The sequence below is a fragment of the Aythya ferina genome (assembly GCF_964211825.1).
Source record: "Aythya ferina genome assembly, chromosome: 4".
Classification (NCBI taxonomy): Eukaryota; Metazoa; Chordata; class Aves; order Anseriformes; family Anatidae; genus Aythya; species Aythya ferina.
Window position 1 is genome coordinate 42,747,774 of NC_140300.1, and position 20,057 is coordinate 42,767,830.

The 20,057-nt window shown below is 35.8% G+C and overlaps 1 protein-coding gene across 2 annotated transcripts in view; it reads right to left on the reverse strand.

The window, feature by feature from the left end:
* TTC29 (tetratricopeptide repeat domain 29) overlaps positions 1–12,129 on the reverse strand; it is a 122,736-nt gene extending 110,607 nt beyond the window's left edge. For both annotated transcript variants that reach the window (XM_084518296.1, XM_084518295.1), the window contains exons 1-3: positions 12,044–12,129; positions 9,665–9,761; positions 5,708–5,791 (exon numbers count right to left, since the gene is read on the reverse strand). In XM_084518296.1, the coding sequence (XP_084374422.1) occupies positions 5,708–5,791; positions 9,665–9,761; positions 12,044–12,053 (191 nt within the window). In that variant the 5' untranslated portion in view covers positions 12,054–12,129. The remainder of the gene's footprint in view (positions 1–5,707; positions 5,792–9,664; positions 9,762–12,043) is intronic.
* Between the last annotated feature and the right edge of the window lie 7,928 nt (positions 12,130–20,057).

The window sequence follows — 20,057 nt, forward strand, 5'->3', positions numbered from 1 at the left end:
TAACAGCATTTGCATCTTCTTCCTTGCCTTAGCTCCACACTAATAAAATATCTTTACTAGCTTTTATTCTTAGCAGTGCCTCTGTCCCTTGAGATCCTCACTCCTCAGTTTTACCTCCTAAACCATTTTGGGGTGGGGGAATTCATAACACAGAAGAGGTCAAATCCACCTTACAACACAGAATTCCCAAACCTACATTACGCATGTCCAAATTGGGAAGCTCCTGTAAAGATGTCAGGTTGCTAAAAAGAGAACATGGCAATATAGTAAGCTGTCAATGAAAAAAGAGGACCCCATCTATTTGTTTAGGAAAAGATACCACAGGTAACCTATGAAGACAGTCCACTAATTTATTTTGTAGAAGTGAAAACAACTAGAAAATCTGGATTAATCAAAGACCCAATCAGTCATTTGTACTCAGCTTCCTTAAAGGAACAGGTCCATTAACACCAAGAACAATGACAAATACAGAAACAAAGCTAAAAAGGAGCACAGGAACTGTCGTGATTTAAACAACTGATCAACACAGGACAAGGTCAGAAGAAGCCCAGTCTAACAGCAGGGTTTAGTAGTCTGTCATGGCTGTGATGAAAATGAAGACTGTGATGAAAATGAAGGATAAAACACTCTTCAAGCTAGGCCTTCTCCTCTCCATCAGCCCACAAATCCCATTCTTCTCCCTTACTGGACTCTCTGGAACACCCTGGCTCTAATCAGGTGAGGAGGTTCCTTCCTCTCTAGTCCTGGAGGACAGATGGGGTTAAATATGCAGAGACCAATGCGTAAAACATGCATAGGACAGAAATCTGTTATTTCTTCAAAGTTATCTTGAAGACTTGCATATAACCCCTTGTTGATTTTCTGACATCTTTCTTTTTTTTAACCTGCTCTAACTAAGATTGACATTGAAAACAGCAGGAATTTGGGAGGGGAGGATAGTTAATAATTTGTCCCTTTAATTCTTTAACTGAAGAATGGAAAAATAATCTGTTATATAGCGCTAACATAAGATTCAAGATGGATACCAGGTCATTTTTGTTCTGGACTTGCCTTTTTTTGTATAAACACTGCCTCAGAAATTAGAAGATGTGGAAAGGTACATTCACTATCTGATCTATTTTACACTTTTCAAAATGCAATAGTTCCCTAGTGTGGGATTCAGCTGATAAAACATATGTCTACAGCTGAGCTGCTCAGCCCGAGTTCAGTATATAGGCAACAGAGAGAAACAGGTACTTCAAAAGTATAATCCACCTTATTCTAAAGCAGTTGTCTGAAGATTCAAAGATGGGGTTCAACTAATCAAGAGATTTATTCTTACTTACTTCCATTGATTATACGGGGTGATTAACCTAGTTATTTGGATCCGAGTTAAACTTGTCTGAAATCCCCTTTGCTCTTTATGCAAAGCAGGACATAGGTTTACAGAAGTAAAGAATTACTATTATAGTCACTAGTCATCATTCCTACAGCAAAAAATATTACATTCCAGCTTTCTTATGTTGAGATGTTGTCTTACTCAAAGAAGCACCACTTTTCTATAGCAGTCGGAAGAAGAAAAAAAATTGTAAAAGTCTCTTTAGACAGACTCTAACAGTACCTCATGTCTTGTAGCTCACTGCAGGCGATGGCAATCATTTGACTGGAAAAAGTAAATAAATGACAAAGCCCATTGTTTAAGAGGGCTGTTTAATACTCACCTGCCTTTGAAATTACCAGAAGCCTGTCTCATAAAACATGAAATTGCTGGGGAATAATTCCAAAAGTTTGGAGGACCCATACAGCCTTTGGAGAATTACAACATTATATTTAATTAGAGAAAGAAAAGCAAAATAATACTTTTAACTCTTCCAGTCTCTACTTCTGGGGATAAGTCTGAGAATTTGAAGGCTGAGGGCCATGCTCTGGACATAAAAACTGCAGAATTCGGAAGGTGACAGCATTTCCATAAGAAAATCTTGCAGAAACCTACAAAGAGTCAGACACCCACTTCTATACAATCTGCAGACCAGCCTTCTCATGAATTCTACGTAGAACAACTCACTGTTATTCAAAATGCATATACAATAATTTGTCTCCTGCCTGAAAAAGTAACATCAAAGTATGTCTTTACAGAAAGAAAATTATCAGGTTAAGCTGTCCATAACACACTGCTCAACCACAAGACAGAAAACACAAACACTACTGTTTCTGCTCAACTAGGTCAGCCAGTATCTTCTCTGTATAACTGAGAAGTCATCTGACTACCAACGAGTCCAGAGTAAGGACACTAGAAGTCTAATCCCACCATCTAATTCATAGAAATACATCCAGTAAAACCAGTAATGCAGTATTTTTGTTACTACCAACCACAACTGTTCCTCTCATCAGAAAGATTTCAAAATGTCTCTTTTTAGTCTTTAACTCCTTTTTGTTAATATGGTTTTATCCAGATAGTTTTAATTTGCATGAAGAGAAGAGAACTGTAACTTGATCTTTCTGGCCCTGACAAAAAGATCAGGAAACAAGAATAACATTATGAAATTCTGGACCATTCTAGGCTCTAATTTCATGTGAAGACTCAATCCTGGAATCAATCTTTTGATGGAAAATGCCTTACTTCACAGTTCATCATGAACCTTTTGACACTTAGATCAGTCATAAGAACAAATTTTAATTTTTACTGCAACCTGATTTCAAGCCATTAATGATTTGGTGAGTCAAGACTAAGAACAGTATTCAGGGAAAGCACCATGAAGGCCAGTGGAGTCAGCCAACCTTCTCACAACTTACAAAAGGCTGTGGCAAGAACGCGGTCACCTTCTGCATTAATGGGAACCTTTTTTTTTTCTTTTTCTTTTTTTTTTCCTTTTTTTTTTTTCAGCCCTCCCCTCCTCATTTCCATTCATAGCTTCTTGCACCACATTTACTTCTGACTTCAGGACACGGGCTTAGAGAAAGAATCAAAACAAAATCAATAAAAAAAAAACAAAACAAAGCAATATCTTGTTTTAATGTAATTGAAGTACTATCTTTCTTTAGCATTGTTTTTCCTTCCTCCTCTATCACATCATCCTGATACAAAAAAATACTACCAAAAAACCTCTAAATTTCCCCAACAAACAGAGATTATAACATAAATACACTTAGAGGAATTCTCATTTACTGAACTTCAGAAGAGAGAACAATACTGTATAATGGAAAAGTGACTGCAACATCTTTTTTCCCTTCAACTACAAAGTAGCTTACATAGTTTTCAAAGAATAACATGCAGCACACAATTTTAGGGAACAATTTTAAAGAATACTGCTTTTTTCCATATATGTAATACTATGCTTAAATTCCAGCATTTAACAGGTAATAAACTCTTATCTGCCTAATTGGCACTGAAAAAAGTAAATGAAGTTTAATAGTAAGCAGAAGTGTGACTACAAGAACATTTTGACAAAAATAATTGCTTAGTAACAACATGGATGTTAATTTAATAAATTGTTATTAAATAATAATTTATTATTAATTTCCATAGGAGCACGAAATTGCTTGTAAATATTGTCCTTTCCAGTAAACAAACTAATTTTATAACTAGAGTACTAGGAGCATATTAGCTATTTTTTTTCCACCCACAAATTGCCAAGACTTCTCCCACCCGCATACCCTAGCAATTGTCAGCACAGGGGATGCAGAACTCACACTTGAGAATCATTAATCAGTACATCCTTACACTAATGAATCTGCATTTAAACATGCAGTACCACTGATCTGCACATGCACAACTGCAAATCAGTGTGGAAGAATTTGCTTTAGTTCAAAAAAAAGTAAATTTCTGTTAAAAATCTTGTTAACTTATTTTGTTGACCAAACTCCATGACACTATTGCACTGGCTGAAACTAGTGGCTTTTTGCTTTAATTTTAAAGCACTGAATGACAATTCTTCTGGAAAAAATAATAATAATAATAAAAAAATATATATATGTAAACAAAAAACAAGCACAAAAGATCATAACTCCATTACACAGTATTTAAAACTTAAAGTCTATTCACTAAATAAGTATTGTCTAAGTATCTCAACAAATGTACAAGTAATTAGGTGGCAAAAGAAAGACTCCCTGCTCTTTTATACAAGGGTACAACAATCTACTTTTGGAATGAAAACTATTTTAAAGCTACACAACATATTATAAGCCCTTTCTCACACTTTTTTAATGAAAAAATCTTTTGTCTGTAGAGGCATACAAAACGTAACATTGATTTTGGTAATATTATTTACAGATATGGCATTGCCTTACTTTTAAATTGGCTCAAAATTACAGTTGATGCACCTAGTTTTTTACAAGTATATTAGCCCAGTACTAATGTAGCTGTGTAGCTGCTAGTTTGTTACTTTTTATTTTGTTATTTTTTTGCTTTAAAGGTTTACTGAACAATAGTTGTAAACTATATACTACAGAAATTTTGTAACTGCTGAGTTACTATCAAAACATGAAATTCTAAGAGTAACTAAAAACACAGACCATGAATGTAATCTTTCAAAAGGTGCACTTACAAATCTGCCTAGAAATAAACCAGAACATATATGACATTTCAGTTTTAATCATTAAGAGGTTTTTATAACTTTGAAAAACAGCATGTTAAGAAACACTAGGGAAACTGCTACAATGGCACCCCACTTTGCCTTGGTATTGCAGGACTTCGATATTCTTTGAGCGTGGAGCAGATAAGGCTGCTGTGAGGCCAGGAATAGTTAGTATGACAGCATGATCAAAGTCTACACAGTCTGCTGGCTAAGTATAACACGGTAGGGTTTTAGGACAGTGCTAAAGTTATTACCCCCAGACTTAAAATACCCCTCGTATTTTTCTAGATTCTCATTTGAAAGTGCATTATGAAGGTTTGCAGGTACATCCTTAGGCTAGGAGGAAGAAATGAAGCATGCTGGCCAGCTGGTCAAATTCCTGTCTGATTAATAGAATGTTTCTAATCCACAAGGGTGATCTTGCAATATTAATTGTTAAGGAGCCTAGAGCCCTTGTATGTGCATCTTTTTATTATTTAAATATTGAAATAAATAAATCATCTCACTTAAGCAATTCAGATTTGTAAGAATTATTTCATTAATTTTGATGGTGCTGAACCCCAGCTCTGTTAAAAGCCCCCAGAAAAATAAGTCAGTTGGTAGTCTCTTGTAACATCTAAGTGTAAACACCTCAGCTGCAAGAAATCAAAAATTATATAGATTTCTTTCATTCATTGGGTTTTTAAATAACTAATGGTGTATTAAATGCTTCACCACAGAACTCAGCAGTTGGGCTTTGCTAAATAATAATTCAAAATTACAAGAACATGTATGTCTATATACTAAGCTTGTACCCCAGAGGAGATATTTCACAGAGGCTCAGAGGAGGAAAAAAAAAAAAAAAAGGTAAAAAAAAAATAAGCACAATTTCAAGTATAATTACTGACACAATCTTAAATACAGCATTACAAATATGATATAAAACCTTGGTAAATAAACAAATTAATAAGGCCAAGGAGTTAAATGCTTTGATACATTTAAGATCAGGAGAAATATCCATCATTATTTAATAACAACTTCAATTTTTAAACGCCAAGTTCCACTAAAAAGGGTAGGGCCTAGGGAACTTTAAATTTAAATGATTATGATGACTAGAAACAAAGGAAACAATAAACTTATGGATGTTAAAATGCCTCAAAAAAAAGCCAACTTACGCAGCAGCTTCTTGTTTTGACAACCCTTTGATATTCTTCGCCAAATAATCATCTATGCCATCTTTGTCTTTGATCAAATGAATCCTAAATTTAAATGAAAAAAATTAAAAGAAACACTGTGAGGTGCTAACATAGACTTCTGCAGCATGTATAATATATTAGCATTGCCAAGTAGAGCTAAATACTGAAATATTGACAGAGTAATGTATCAGACATTCTATAAACACATACAAATATCTTTTTAATTTTTAGGTCTGTAGCTATTTCAAATCTTTATTTCTGCAAGAAAAAAAAAAAAAAGAAATGGTTTAGCTTTCACAGACCTGGTTATGTGATATTTCTGTCTAAGCTACAAGAAATTGTGTTAGCTAAATCAATAACAATTAATTAGGCTACCTATATTTAATCTGTTTTCTAAATCAGAGCCATTACATTTTTGTGTTATCAGTATGGACCAGAGTGGTCTAATTTATTGTGTATTTCACTTTTTCAAAGAAAAAAAAATCCTCAAATCCAATTCAAATATATCTTCCTTAGTGCAATGCAGAGTTTTAAGTCTGCTCTCAGCTGTCCACTATTTGAGCAGTGCATTACTAAAAGTGCTCTGCTAGAGGGGTAACAAGTGGGCAGTGGCCAAAGAAATGGCACAATTCCTAAAAATTTCAAGGTGCTAAGATCTAATTTTAAAATTTGAACTATATATCATTTAATCTTTCATTTGAGCCAACATCTCTACTCTGATACGCAAAAGATGCCTCGAATTTTAAAGTATAATATGCACTTCCTGACCATAAAGTGTATTTAAATAGATTCTGATATTCCAACAGCAGAGGACATTAACTTCATAAAAGTAATGTGAATTTATTTTTGTTCTTTAAAAGACCATAAAGATTGTCTGGTTAACCAATCAAAGATAAAAGAAATTCAACATTACTGTTTCACATAAATCTATTACTTTCCTCTCTCTCTCTGTCTGTATTACATTGCTGTCTTTCATTATAGGCACGAGAGTAATTCTTTTCATAACATTTGCTAATGTAAGCATCCCGCTCCTTATTGCTCTGAGAATACCAGAGACACTTCATGAAGTTCATTTAAATGAAAACAAAAGAGCTAAGCAATGTAGAGATATTTTGATATGTCTGTATTTAAAGCAATGTAATAGTGAAAACTTGCAGCACAAATAAGGCATTTCAATTTGTTCCAGAATTTACTACTACTGAGACACACCAACAGAGGCTTGTGCTTTCAGGCAGCACAGAACACAATCCATGCAAATTGCTGCTGGCCACAAAAAACACACACCTCATAGATACTGCCATAAAAATTCAGCAATAATCAACATCAAAATGTAATCAATATCAAAATTTTCAAAATAGTGACTAATTAGGAAGACAGCATCATTAGGACAAAGATAAGGCAGTTATTATATATTTTAAACTGATGTAAAATATATGTTAAGATACAATAGTTTCATTATACCAGGTAACAAAAACATAGTCGCTCAGAAATACCAGTTTTCAAGTAAGTATAAGCCATTCAAAAAATGTACCTGAAAAATAGCATGTCTGTGTAATTAAATATGAACTATTTGGTAGAAAATGCAAAAACAGCTGAACTTTGTGCTTTAAGATTGCAAAAATGAGCCTTTTTCAGACCACAAGCACATAGAGAACCCACCAGATATAGAAGGAAAAATACTAAAAGGTTCAGACCCCCAAACTGAAATGTTCAACTCAAGATACAAATTTCTAGGCACCACTTTCAGCTTTCTTCAATTTAATCTATGCTGCAATGAGAAAAATAAACTCAAACTGGAATAAAGGGAAGACTTATGTCTTCTCACTATACTCTCAAAGATATTTAAATTGGAAGCAATCAGGAAAAAAAAAAAAAAAAACAAAAAACACAGAACCATACATGTATATGATTTAAACTGTTACCTGCCTTACAGTCAAGATAAAAATTCCTGAATTCTGATTGGGAACACTTTCTAACTTAATAAAAGAAAAAGACATATGCAGCCACGGTTAAAGAGAGCAAAAGCAACAACTTGCAAACTAGCTGCTGTTTACGTATGCCTCACCACAGCCTGTGTATCGGACTGATGGAAGTAAAAGACAAGTATACATAGGGGAAAAAAAACATAGTAGATAATTCCATTACCTCCAATAATCATTACTTAAAATATCTTGTTATATGCAATGAGAATTAAAAATAATAGAAGTAATTAATGTGAAGAACTGACTCTGTGACTTAGAATAGACATTGTTTCTAATAGAGGAATGAGTTGAGGATGGCACTGGCTAAGAAGCATCATTTCTTTTCTTCAAGAAATTGTCACTTGCTTCTTCCAAATGGTTTAGACTTATTTCTCCAGTGTTCAATTATGACTCACTATATTTCATAAATAGTTTATATAAAAGTATTCTCCACCTGTAAATTGAATCTTATTTAAACTACTCCCTTATTAAAAACAAATGTATTTTAATCCAAGGGACAGCTATTCCACAGTTAGCATTTTATACCATGCATTATTTTAACTATTTCTGTTACCGGTTTACAGAGCAAAAATAGCTACTGATTATTACTAGAAATAGACTTCACAATAAATACACCTGGCATTTTAATCAAAGAACAGTACAAAGTTGCATGAAATACGAAGGACACCAAGCTGATTCTCACATAACTCTCTATCCCCACTGAATATTCTGTTAACTTAGACTCGAGCTTTCCCAGCATTTCCTATCGAAGAAAATGGCAGAGCTTGTCTTGTTCTAATCACTAGGCACCTACAGCATCGCCTCCACCATTACAGAAACACATTTCTTTTCTGCGGATAGGCACAACTTCTACAGAATTGCTGGAGAATTATCTTCTAGAATACGAAATTTCCTAAGCAAAGGAAAGAAACAATCCTAACTCTGAGGTAAGCTCTCCAGCAACATAGTTACCAGAAAAAGTGAGGGCTGCAGAACACAGCTCCAGCCATACAGATTTAAATTATTAGTTTTTTAATATCTTTTAAGATGCACATAATTGCATTTTCTCATTCTATCAATGTATGAGAGAACATCTGCCAGTATGAAGCCCTGAATCCTAACTGCTTTAGACATGAAGAAGCAGCTGCTGAACTCACAGATACCCCAGTCCCGTGAGCCAAAGGGCAATGGGGAACACTCAGACTGGGGAAAAAAACAAACCAAACAAACACAGAAAAAAATGAGAAAGGAAGATGAAGAAAATAGCCACAAGTCTTTCTGAAATGGAGGCAATTCCAGAAAAAAAGAGTATAGATTTTCAGGACTACAATTATGGATGATTAACTAAAGAATAGATTTGTTTTATTAAATAGTGGAGCAGAATAGTAACTGGGAGACCAGTACTAACTGGCAGAGAAACAAAAATGTATAACTAATAATTAGTAAAAACTAATAACTGGGAGGAGAAATAGAAGCTGAATGAAAAGCCATGCAGGCATGTGTAAGAGGATAGCTTGAAAAGATTATGGCATTGTATTTTACTCTCTCGATTATTAAGTACAAGATAATGTTTTTTCAAGACAGTTTTATTCATTATGTTTTGAGATACCAAACTGTTTTTTTGTTTGAATAAAAAGAAAAAAAAAAAACATATTATTATTTTTTTAATCCAAATGAGTACATTTCCATTGACCTTCATTTGCACCAATGAAAGACAACACCTACTAATTGGAAATAACATCCTACACCTCTTGAAGGGGGGTTGAAAAGTTAGGATGAAATATCAACCTTAAACAGAACACATTTACTTTTTCTTTCCTTTTAACAATGAAACTTTCTTAACAGAGGACTTCCTTCTCTTTGATTCTTGCATTTTTAAACATCACAACAAAGCAAGTGTAATTTTGCATATTGGCATAACTGATTGAAGTCATTCATGGTAAATATAATATTCTGAAAGAAAAAAGGCACATACCTTGCAAAGTCTAATGGTGGGCAAATGGTCTGCTCTATGAACCTGGGATGCTCCCATGGGCTTTGTATGACTGCTTGAGGCAGCACATTCATTTCAACTAAAACAAACACACACCACATTATTTTAAACAATGCCTTCGCAATGATCCGGTTTCTTTTTATGTCACATCCCAGTTAACTCTCTTTTATTTCCATTGCATTGCGTGTAATGCTGGGCTCCAGTTCCCCACAAATACTTTCAGGCCTCAGCTTTGTCTCATTAGACCATAATGCATAGGAACAGTTGCGATCTTACTTTCAAAGGTTTTCTCTGTTACATTGGACTGTTCTTCATTTACACAGAGGCAAGCAATGCAGGAGTCTTACTTGCATGTGATTCCCCATGCTTCCTCAAGCTACGCAGGGCCAAGTATTAATAATACTCCAAGTTAATACATAAGGTGAAGACAGGATCGAACATGCAGTGTGCTATGCAACAACAGGCACTGCATTAACATTCAAAATAACGCATAATTGCACCAGTAACAACCATTTGAGTAGAAAACCTAAGTAATACTACAGTTGCAACACAGGATTTTACTTAGAAGCACAAACCCCACAGTTAGGTAGACTCGTCTAGCTTGACATTCTGAAGTACATAAATGCTAATAGGACTTTTTTGTCATATAGAGCTACTGTGTTTTTTCCCCAAGTATTCAGCCTACATACACTTCATACCATTAAAGTTTCAGCTGCCAGTTCCTTCATTTTGCATGTCTGTGATCTGAGGACGTTAGCAGCAGGAGCACCCTTACTTTTAAATTTGGTTTAATGTAGGTATTGCATGCCCTGCTGGTAGGCCTCAAGGCACAAACTTTTAATAGGGATGGGAAAACAGAATATAATGGGGTGGGGGGTGTTAACTATTTGCTACATTTGATGGAGGGAAATTTCTTTTACAGGAAGAAATAGATATGAATCATCTTGATATGGAATGAGTGGTATCAGACTAGCATAGTATTTTATATATTAGCCTTTTGTGGAAAAAAAAGTCATTTCACTGCTGAAATATTTTGCTACAGCTATTTTGAAGTATTTTTTGTACTGTTACTTAGAATGGAGTAGCAATAAACAACTATGAATTGAAAGGATAACATAAAATGTGATATTTCCTTTCAGTCATTCTTTGAGGTTTAGTACTAAGGATAAGTTTGTTATAGAAATAAAGATATTATTTATAAATAATACGCAATTAGAGGCAGCAACATTTTACACAAGTGTGCAATTGAAAGAAAATAAAATACCAATAAAAGCATTTAGGTAATTCATCAATATAAAAGATTATGCTTCCTATAAAGAATGTCAGGTTGGTATCCACAAGCAATATAGAAAGGAAAATCTCCTTCTAGGAAGATGCTATTGAGTGAAGAGTAGCAAGTAAACTTTGTAACAACATTGAAGCCCAGAGAAGAGGCAAAGCTCTCTACAAGCCTCAGTTTTGAAGAAATGGGTGGAAAAAAAACACAAACAGACCAGGGTTGAATGGCAGGTGTTGAATTTGGCAGGCAGAAGAGCCAACTAACTGCAGCAATGGGGCAGGAAACTTAGGGGTAGCAGCTGTAAGGAGGCCCAGAAAACCCTGTCAGCGCCACTGCAACCACCAGAAATATCTAGTTTTAACTAACAGGTAGGGGGACTTATGCATCTTATTTACTTAACCAAACACCTAGGGAATGCAACAAATGACAAAACAGCCCAGTTTGGCACTAAGGAAGCACTATCCCTAGCTCCTCCTGAAATCAGTAGGAATCTGCCTGTACTCTGGAATCACCCCAACATACATTGAAGCTAAAAGGCCAGCTGATGGGAATGGCATTTCCCGGTGTATTTTAGGTGGCAGAGAATAGAATCCCTAGTTCTTCCTACACATTTTTGAAGCATGCTTAAGTCTAACCAGAGGATGGGTATTTCCCAAGGCAGAGAACAGCCCAGAAGTGTCAGAGCTGCATCCAGCCGTCTTCGCGGAGATGTTTGCTGCTACCTTGCACCCCATGAAACAAAAGGACACAACAGACCTGTAGCCAAGCTGCTTCGGTATACTGAAAGCACTGATTTGACTTATTAAAAAAAATCACTATGTTTTAAAAGTCTACAGCTTTTTTGACTTAATTTATTCCAGGTAACCTGCACTGGGTCACAGCCCAAGGCAGCATTGTGTTCCCCCACACTCGAGCCCCTGCCCACCATAGGGTCCTACAGCGTTTCCTAGTCTACCAACTATGAACCAGCAGCATTTTTTTTCCACCTTCACTCCTTCACCCCCCTGCACAACCTAAACCCTAGCGCTACCTCAGCCCCTCAAATACAGAAATAAAGCCACTGGGCTTCCCAGGGAACGGACCTCTCCTCATGGCGCGGCGCACGGCGGTTACCGGCCCCCGGCCGCGAAATGGCGGAGCCGCCCCGCGGCCGAGAAGGGGGCGCCAGGGCCGGGGCCCCTCGGGCTCGGCTCCGGTGCCGCGGCCTCGCCACGGCCATGGCAACGGGGGCGGGCGGCGCTCAGGGCCGCCCTCCTGCTGCCGCCCTGCTCGAGCAGCAAGGCCAGGTTTAGACCGTGTGAAAGCTGTGAGGAATGAGCGCAGCTCAAGTTTTTAGACGTTAACAGGTCTCTGATGTCAAAACTGCGGAGGGTTTCTGGAGTCCCAGCTCGTTGGATGGGAGGGGACGCTGGTGGTTGTTCCATCCAACCTGTACGAGCAATGCTCACAGCGAAGTCTTTGCCTATCTGCAGTGGAAAGGAAATGCAGTCATTAGAAAATCGATATACTCAGGCTAACTGAAAGCTTCAGCTTCGTTGGAGCTCCAAGAGAAGCATATCTCAAAGCTAAATAAGTTTCTGAAGCTGGCAGGCAAAGAATCAGTGGCAATATCTTATTGATACTTAAGGGAACATTTATACGTAGTCTCTTAGGTTATATAAGAGACCTTATATAAGGTGATCACTTAGAGTGGACAAGCTTTTTTTCTTTCAGGATCTCTTGTCTACTCAGACATACTTCAGGTCTTTTGAGCAGTTAAAATGAGCAAGCAGAGAAGCCTAGACCTAACCTCTAAGAGACATAACATGAAGACTGGGTTTGGGGAAAATTCTGTCGAGGAGAGCCCACAGCCTAATTGTAACAAAGGAACTTCCTTCTAAGGGACTGATCAGCTAGGGAGTCTGGGAGCTTCGAAGAGTTGGAACTACTGAGAAAGAACCAATGAATTTTTGGGAAGTGTGAATGGAAATGATGAGAAACCATGATCAGGATGCCAAAGAATACGAAGAGCACAGATTTTTCAGTAGCCTCTGTTCTGCCGTTGGAAACTTGACCCCAGAAGAAGAGGTCATTTTTAGTACAGATTTGACCTAGTTTTTATTGCTAAAACTGGTTGGAAACCTGGCATGTCAAAATCAATTGTTATGATCTATTTTGGAAGGATCAAGTGGACAGAAAGCACTTCAAAAATGGCATTACCTGCTTCTGAGTTGATGGCAATCGGAAGCAAATGATCTTGAATGTTCATGGGTCAATGTTCTAATGGATAAGTCAGAAGTTGACAGAGTACTTAGCTGATATCAAATCACACTAGAGAACAGCATGACCTATGCCTTACCCATCTATAACATACCGGGAAAACACTCGTGTACTGTGGTGATTTTCAATCTGAGTGACACATGCTGGAGGTCTCATACTGCCAGTGTTAAAATGTACTTGGAACTTCAAAATATTTTAAATGTCAATTTCCTAACTCAAAAAGTGTTGTATCCAACACAGGGGAATTCCGTATTAGACCTCACCTTGACAGATAAAAAGGAATTGATCACAGAACTAAAAATTAGTCATAGCTTAGGTATAACTGATAATGATTTGATCACATTTGTTATGAGCAAACAGAATTAAGTCCAAACCAATAATATATACACTTAATCCTTTGAAAGGCCTTATTTTATGAAGGTGAAAACTACTATAAGTCTTTTGGGATAAAGAATTGAATTTGAGATGGTACAAGGTTAATTGGAAACTGTTTAAGTATGTTAGCTCAGATACCCCCAAAGTCATAATCCTAAGGAATACATATTTCAAAAAGCTATGTTAGTTAACAAGGAAAACTTCTATGAAATAGAAGAAATGGGGTATCATACTTGTGCACTGAAAGTTAGAAATTGTAGAAAATGACTACAGTCACAGGCAAAATATGGAACTGCCAATATAAAACTCAGTAAATAAATAATTTGGTAGAGGACAGGTAATTTCTATTAACATGAGCTTCTGCTAAAAAAAAAAAAAAAAATGATCCTGGCAAACAGACTTTGTTTTTATAATGAAGCTGCAGGTTTCACATATGGATTTAATTAGACTTCAGCAACACATTTGACTTACCATACGTATTTTTGCATGAAGTGCTTCTATACATAAACTTACAAAGAAAACTTATAAAAAATGGGAAAAAAATGGCAGATTTAAAATTACTGTTAATGTTCTGGAATAATACCTGAAGTAGTTCACAAGCAGCCATTTTACACTATGGGTATGTCTGCTGTGTTAAACATTCATTTGACTAGGAAGCAAAGTAAGATTTCTTTTTTTATGGAAATATGTTCAAAGGATCCTGAGTGCCAAACAATGTGTAACTCAGAAAGGACACTCTTTAACAAAGAATCAAAGGCAGACACTATCTGTGTAGTAATATGAAGAGGCAATATCCTTTCTGTGGTTAAGGATGAAACCAATTGCTATTACAGTGCTGTGTTGTAGCACCAATATAATTGGTCTAGAAATGTTTGGCAGGCAACTTCTGAAGGGGAAAAAGTATCTGTTCATTGAAAAAAAATAAAAGTATTTTCACTTGCTAACAATTTTTGTTGTTTGTTCAGCTTTAATGGCTGGATGAAGATGTGATTACTTATATATTGTTTGTGCTTAGATGCAGCCATGCCAAAAACTTATCAAGGCATTTCTGGATAGTCTTGAATACTGCTCACAACAATAGCTAAGAATCCCTGCACTATTTCTTTATCCATATTAAAAAAAAAAAAAAAAAAAAAAAAAAAAAAAAAAAAAAAAAAAAAAAAAAAGCACTAAAGTTGATAAAAAATCCAACAGTGTAATGATTCTTGTATGTACTGAAATTTTGTAGGCTATCCCTCATCTTCAAAATCATAACTATCATCTCTCTGCTTTAAATGTACTGGAGGGAGCATCATATACATAGCTTGCTTTTGACTCCTGCCTAGCTGTCCATCTTCACCCCCTAATAGTTTTGATTTTTTCTGTTACCTGTTAACCTGTCTGCTAAATATATATATAATAATTGAACTGTCCCTACTCCTCCACTCTAGAAGAGGGGGAAAGAAAATGGGAGTTGGGGAAAACTGAAGTGATCATGGAGAAAAATATGAAAAGAGAAGAAAATGTCAAAGTGTCAAAAATGCAAAAATGGGGAATGGGACAGTAGCAATGCTGAGCATTCTACCAGGCAGCAGTCAGTGTACAGACATGTACAAAGTACACAAGAAGTACAACAGCTAGTGCAGGCTGCTGTGGAGACATGACAGGATGATGGAACAGGAATGATCTCTAATGAGGATTTCTTAATCAAACTTCCTCCTCCTGCAGGCTGAGAACCAGCGTCAAAAGGAGGTCAGTGAGGACATTCTGCAGCTCTGTGAGACCTCGGATGGCACACTAAGCTAGGTACTGCTTTGGCATGAACTTTAACCAAAAGGTGACTGTGGCACTATGTTGTTCTTCATACCAGATGAAATACACAGAAACTAAGAAAACCAGAGAATTTCTGCAGTCAAATCTTGTAAGATTTTGCAGTCGATACTTCTAACCTAAATTTTAATTGTTTTGTGTGAAATTTCTTTAAAACAAGTAACTAGAAATCTACCACTTCTCAAAAAGGATAATCTTTCTGAAAAAATGATTATTTTTTTTCTATGCATCTTTTCCTTATACATGTGAGATGTAAACAGCATTTCTACCTTTCAATGTTACTATGTTAGTGAAATGTGTAGCTCACTGTAGTTATCATAGGCCAAGGACCTCCAAAAATGTTTTTTTTTGTACACACAATAGGAACCACTTCCCTAGGTATTTTACAATATTTTTCTTTCATAGCAGACTCTTCAAGACTGCATTTAGGGGTTTTACTCATAATCAGTCTGTGATACCCCTCTGGTTTCTTCAGAGATGAGCATGAGGAATTTTTGAATTAGTATGGAGCCCAGTTCTGCCACGTGTTGATCAGGTCCTTTGTCAGTCGATAATGGTGATTGGATGGAGTAAATGTAATAATTAGCCACGTTAAGCAAGTCTTACATTTTGTTCCAAGGAAGCCTGTGCCAGGCAAGACCTGGAACTGCTTTCTTTGACCGCAGTGAACAACTTTTGCATATAACAGTTATGTTTCCTGTAAGAGCCATCAGTTTTAATTTCAGAGCCAGTGGTAATGCACAACTAAAACTGGATGATTTGGCCCTTATTTTTTTCTTCATGGCAAATACATATTTAGATCTGAGTAAGTAGTATCACGTTTACTAACGATTTCCAGTGTTCTTCTAATGTGGCACTTGCATCCTGTTCAACCAGCCTCAGGAATGTGTCACCATGCATCTCCTCTTTTAGCTTTTTGTTTGAGTAATGAGTTGGAGACAACAGTGCCGATGAAAATCAAAAAAACTTATGGTGTAAAAGTCACTGCAAAAATCTCTAGTCTTGCTGTTCATTATATATATTTTATGCATCCATATACTAGATCATTGTCAAGCGCCACTACTGGCATAATAGGTTTAGGAAAAAGCCAAATATTTGAAAGAGAATGCAAGTATCCAAAATCTTCACTTCATGGTTCTTGTCACGTTTCATATTGCTGTGGCTTTCAGCTAGTACTTAGAATGAAGTCTTCCACACTAATATTAGAGCAACAGGATTAGACACCATCAGGCTTCTATTTATCAGGCTTTCCATTTCTCTCAGCTTGCATAGTTTAAATACTACAGTGGGAAACTAAGCAAAATAGGACCGTGTTAACAATGCTCTAACCTGCTGGTGAGCATTTATTTATATATATTTTTCCATTAATTTCAAATGAAACCATTCATATGACTAACAACTTGGTAATGTAAGTAGCAACCCTTCCAGGTTTATCTCTAAACCAGTAGGTGTAAGGGTCGATATAGATAGTAGGAGGATAAATATAATTATGGTTTACTAAAACAAGCAATGGTTATTTCATTAACAATCTAGTATGAGTGCTTATGAAAGTATGGAATGTGCCTTGATAAGAATAGGTACTAGGGAAAAAGGTATGCCAAAAAAAAAAAAATTTTTTTTTTTTTAAATTTTACAAGAGTAGCATTTCTTCAGCTATTGAATTAAGGGATTGAATGGCCAAAAAATTCTCTTATTCAGGCCTTATGGTTCTGCATGCCTCAAAATTTGAGTTTTATGTTCTTCAAAAGAGGGTAGAAACATTTATTTGTAGTCCTGGAAGTACCAGAGATACCATACTTCAATTTTATGGCTATTAGAAACCACAATTGAATTCACAGAAACCTAACAAATTTCAGAAGTATCTAAACCATTAATTATTTAATCTGAGAGACATGTGTGAGAATAACAAAGAGGTGGCATTGTACAAAGGTTTTACTGGCATTTGTTGAGATCTTTTAATAAGCTTACCCATGAATGATAGGGCTGCAAGTAACAGTGCTTTCCAAAACTCAGGCTGTTAAGTCTTATGTTGTGCCATTGTAGGTCCTATATTCTACATGCATTAGAGAGAAAATTGCCCCAGAGTTGCTGTTTTGCTGTTTATATCTTCTCTTCCCCTTTCCGCCCTACCTCCCAACCCTTTCCATAAACTGAAATGCATCCCATTAATATCTGATCCTGGTTTTGTTTACTTATTTTAGGTATTATTATTCATAGATTTATGGGTATGCCTCAGATAGATTTGCACCTACTGAAACATTTGTAACATTACCATCTTATATGGTTTACCTGTCTAGAATACCTGCATAAGAAGTTAATCAAACTACATCACTGACTCAGCTCATAAGTACAACTTTTTCATCACCATAACGGTATCTACGTGACATCCAGCTTATCATCATGAATTATGGGGGAAAGGATAAACAACCCATTAAGAAGTTAAAGGCCCACAAAGGTGCAGTTTGATAAAGGATAAAAAAAATCCACAGGGTACATATAATAAGATCTCTCTCCCCTGAAGAGTGATTATTATCTTTCTTTCATGAGCGTCAAAGACCTGGAGCTTCTCAGTGCCTCAGGCAAGTGAGTTTGAAGGTCTCCTTCATGACTGAATGGAAAATAGTAATCAGAATTTAGGTTAAGACTGTTTATTCTGTACGGTATTTTTTAGAAAATGTTTTATGTGTAGAACTGATGTTAATAACTGATAGAAACAGCCACTGTATTAGGAAACTTTACTGTGTTTGTTGTATTCAGTATGTCATCGTCTATTTCATCTGGTATATGTTGGGACAAGCTTTGTTTCATGGAGCACTGGGCTAAATAGCTCTGCCTAATACACTTATTCCCATTTAATTTCTGCAGTCTTCAGTCTGTAATAAATGGAAGTCTGTGCAAAAGAGTGGTGACTTACAGATAAAGATATCTTTATAACCCCAAGAGAAATATGTTATTCTTAAATAAGTTTTCATTTCCTAAGACAAAATATCCTTACTGTATTGTAATTAATTAAATATGTCCTTTTCATGCTAACAGAAGGGAGTAGTATTTACATTTTTTCAGATGCCTCTGAGTGAATTTCTTGATTCTACACGAGGTATGACTTGTGGCTGAATCAGGATCTAAATTAAAGGAGATACAGTAAAAATTAATGACTTAAGTGATGACAATAGAATTATCCTGCACAGTTCTCTTCCTTTTCTGTTACATTATGCCTAAGTTGGTGAAAAAAAATCATTTGACATCATCAGAAAGATTGCCAGCGAAAGGTTCTCACATTCATTATTGTTGAAGAGTACTTTTTTTTTTTTTTTCCCCCAATAAGCTGGAACTCAGAAATTTTGTACTTGGTCCCTGAAGATTGTTTAAACTTCTATTACACTAAATGGCTCTTAAACTTCTGTTACTGATTTCTAGTTCTGGTGACGCCCATTGATTGCTTTTCATCTTAAGTCATCTAAATCGTAAACAGTGACAACACTGACAAGTAACTACATATTATTTATAGATAATATTTCAAAATGGAGCCTAGCCTCAGACCTTTGTGCACTACTGCAGTGTAAATGATAAATAACAGTATGTTAGCTGCACAGAACAGATGCCTTTTGTGGTCAGTAGATCTGAAATTCTCTTTCTAGCTGACTTCTGGAACACTGTCAGTGACAGCCAGCATTGCCTTTGGCCTAATCCCTGTTGGCCTGTGATTTATATAACTTGTTCAGGTAGAAACTACCCAGTGGAGGCTTACCTACGTTTTAAATGCCTACCTATTGAGGTTTATAACTTTAAAGTAGCTGGAGTGAAAAAGGCATAGAAAGGTAGTATCGAGGATAAAAATCACTTGGTGTTGTTATGTAGTCCTAAGACATTTAGTGTATCATGCCAGAGACAGTTAAAATCCTTCAGGGCTGTAAGTCTATGGATTAATGGATGTTTTTTCTCCACTGTAAACTCTTTTGTATCCATAAGGCTAAGAAATGTTGCTCTGTAGGTATAGGAGATGTTTAAATTGAACTCTGGAAACTGCTTTGGGGATGAAAAGTACCATGTAAATATATCCTTCCACTTTCAGGACTTACAGGTACTTACCTTCAAACTGAACTTGAATTTATCCATTGTGATAAAAGCATTGTATATATTAATGTAATTTCATATTAGTGTCTGTATCAAATTATTTTGTGGAAGTTTCTGATATATTAGATTGTTGTTATCAACCAGCCAAAACAGTGACACTGAAATTCTAATGGAGGCCATTTTAACATTCCCCATCAGTGACATGAATATAGGCTTCATTTATTAATTGTAGCTGATTAGCCACAAGGCAAACATTTAATTAAACCTTGAGAGACAATAACATTGCACATAAATTATCCATTTAAGAGCACATAGGTCTTTATATTTCATTAAAAATTGTTTAACCAATAACCACGCATCTTAAGCTCAATCTGTGTTTGCACAGATTTGAAGTCAGAAAATCCCCTAGTGCATTGCTGTTTTTTCAGACATTTATTTCTTGATGCATTTTGATTTGTATTTACTTGCCACTTGTTCATGCTGCTTTCCTGATTAGTGAGACTGTCACTCAAGTCATGTATTAACAATTGATTAAAGAAGTCCAACCAAAATTATTTACTTTTTCATTTATTTCAAAAT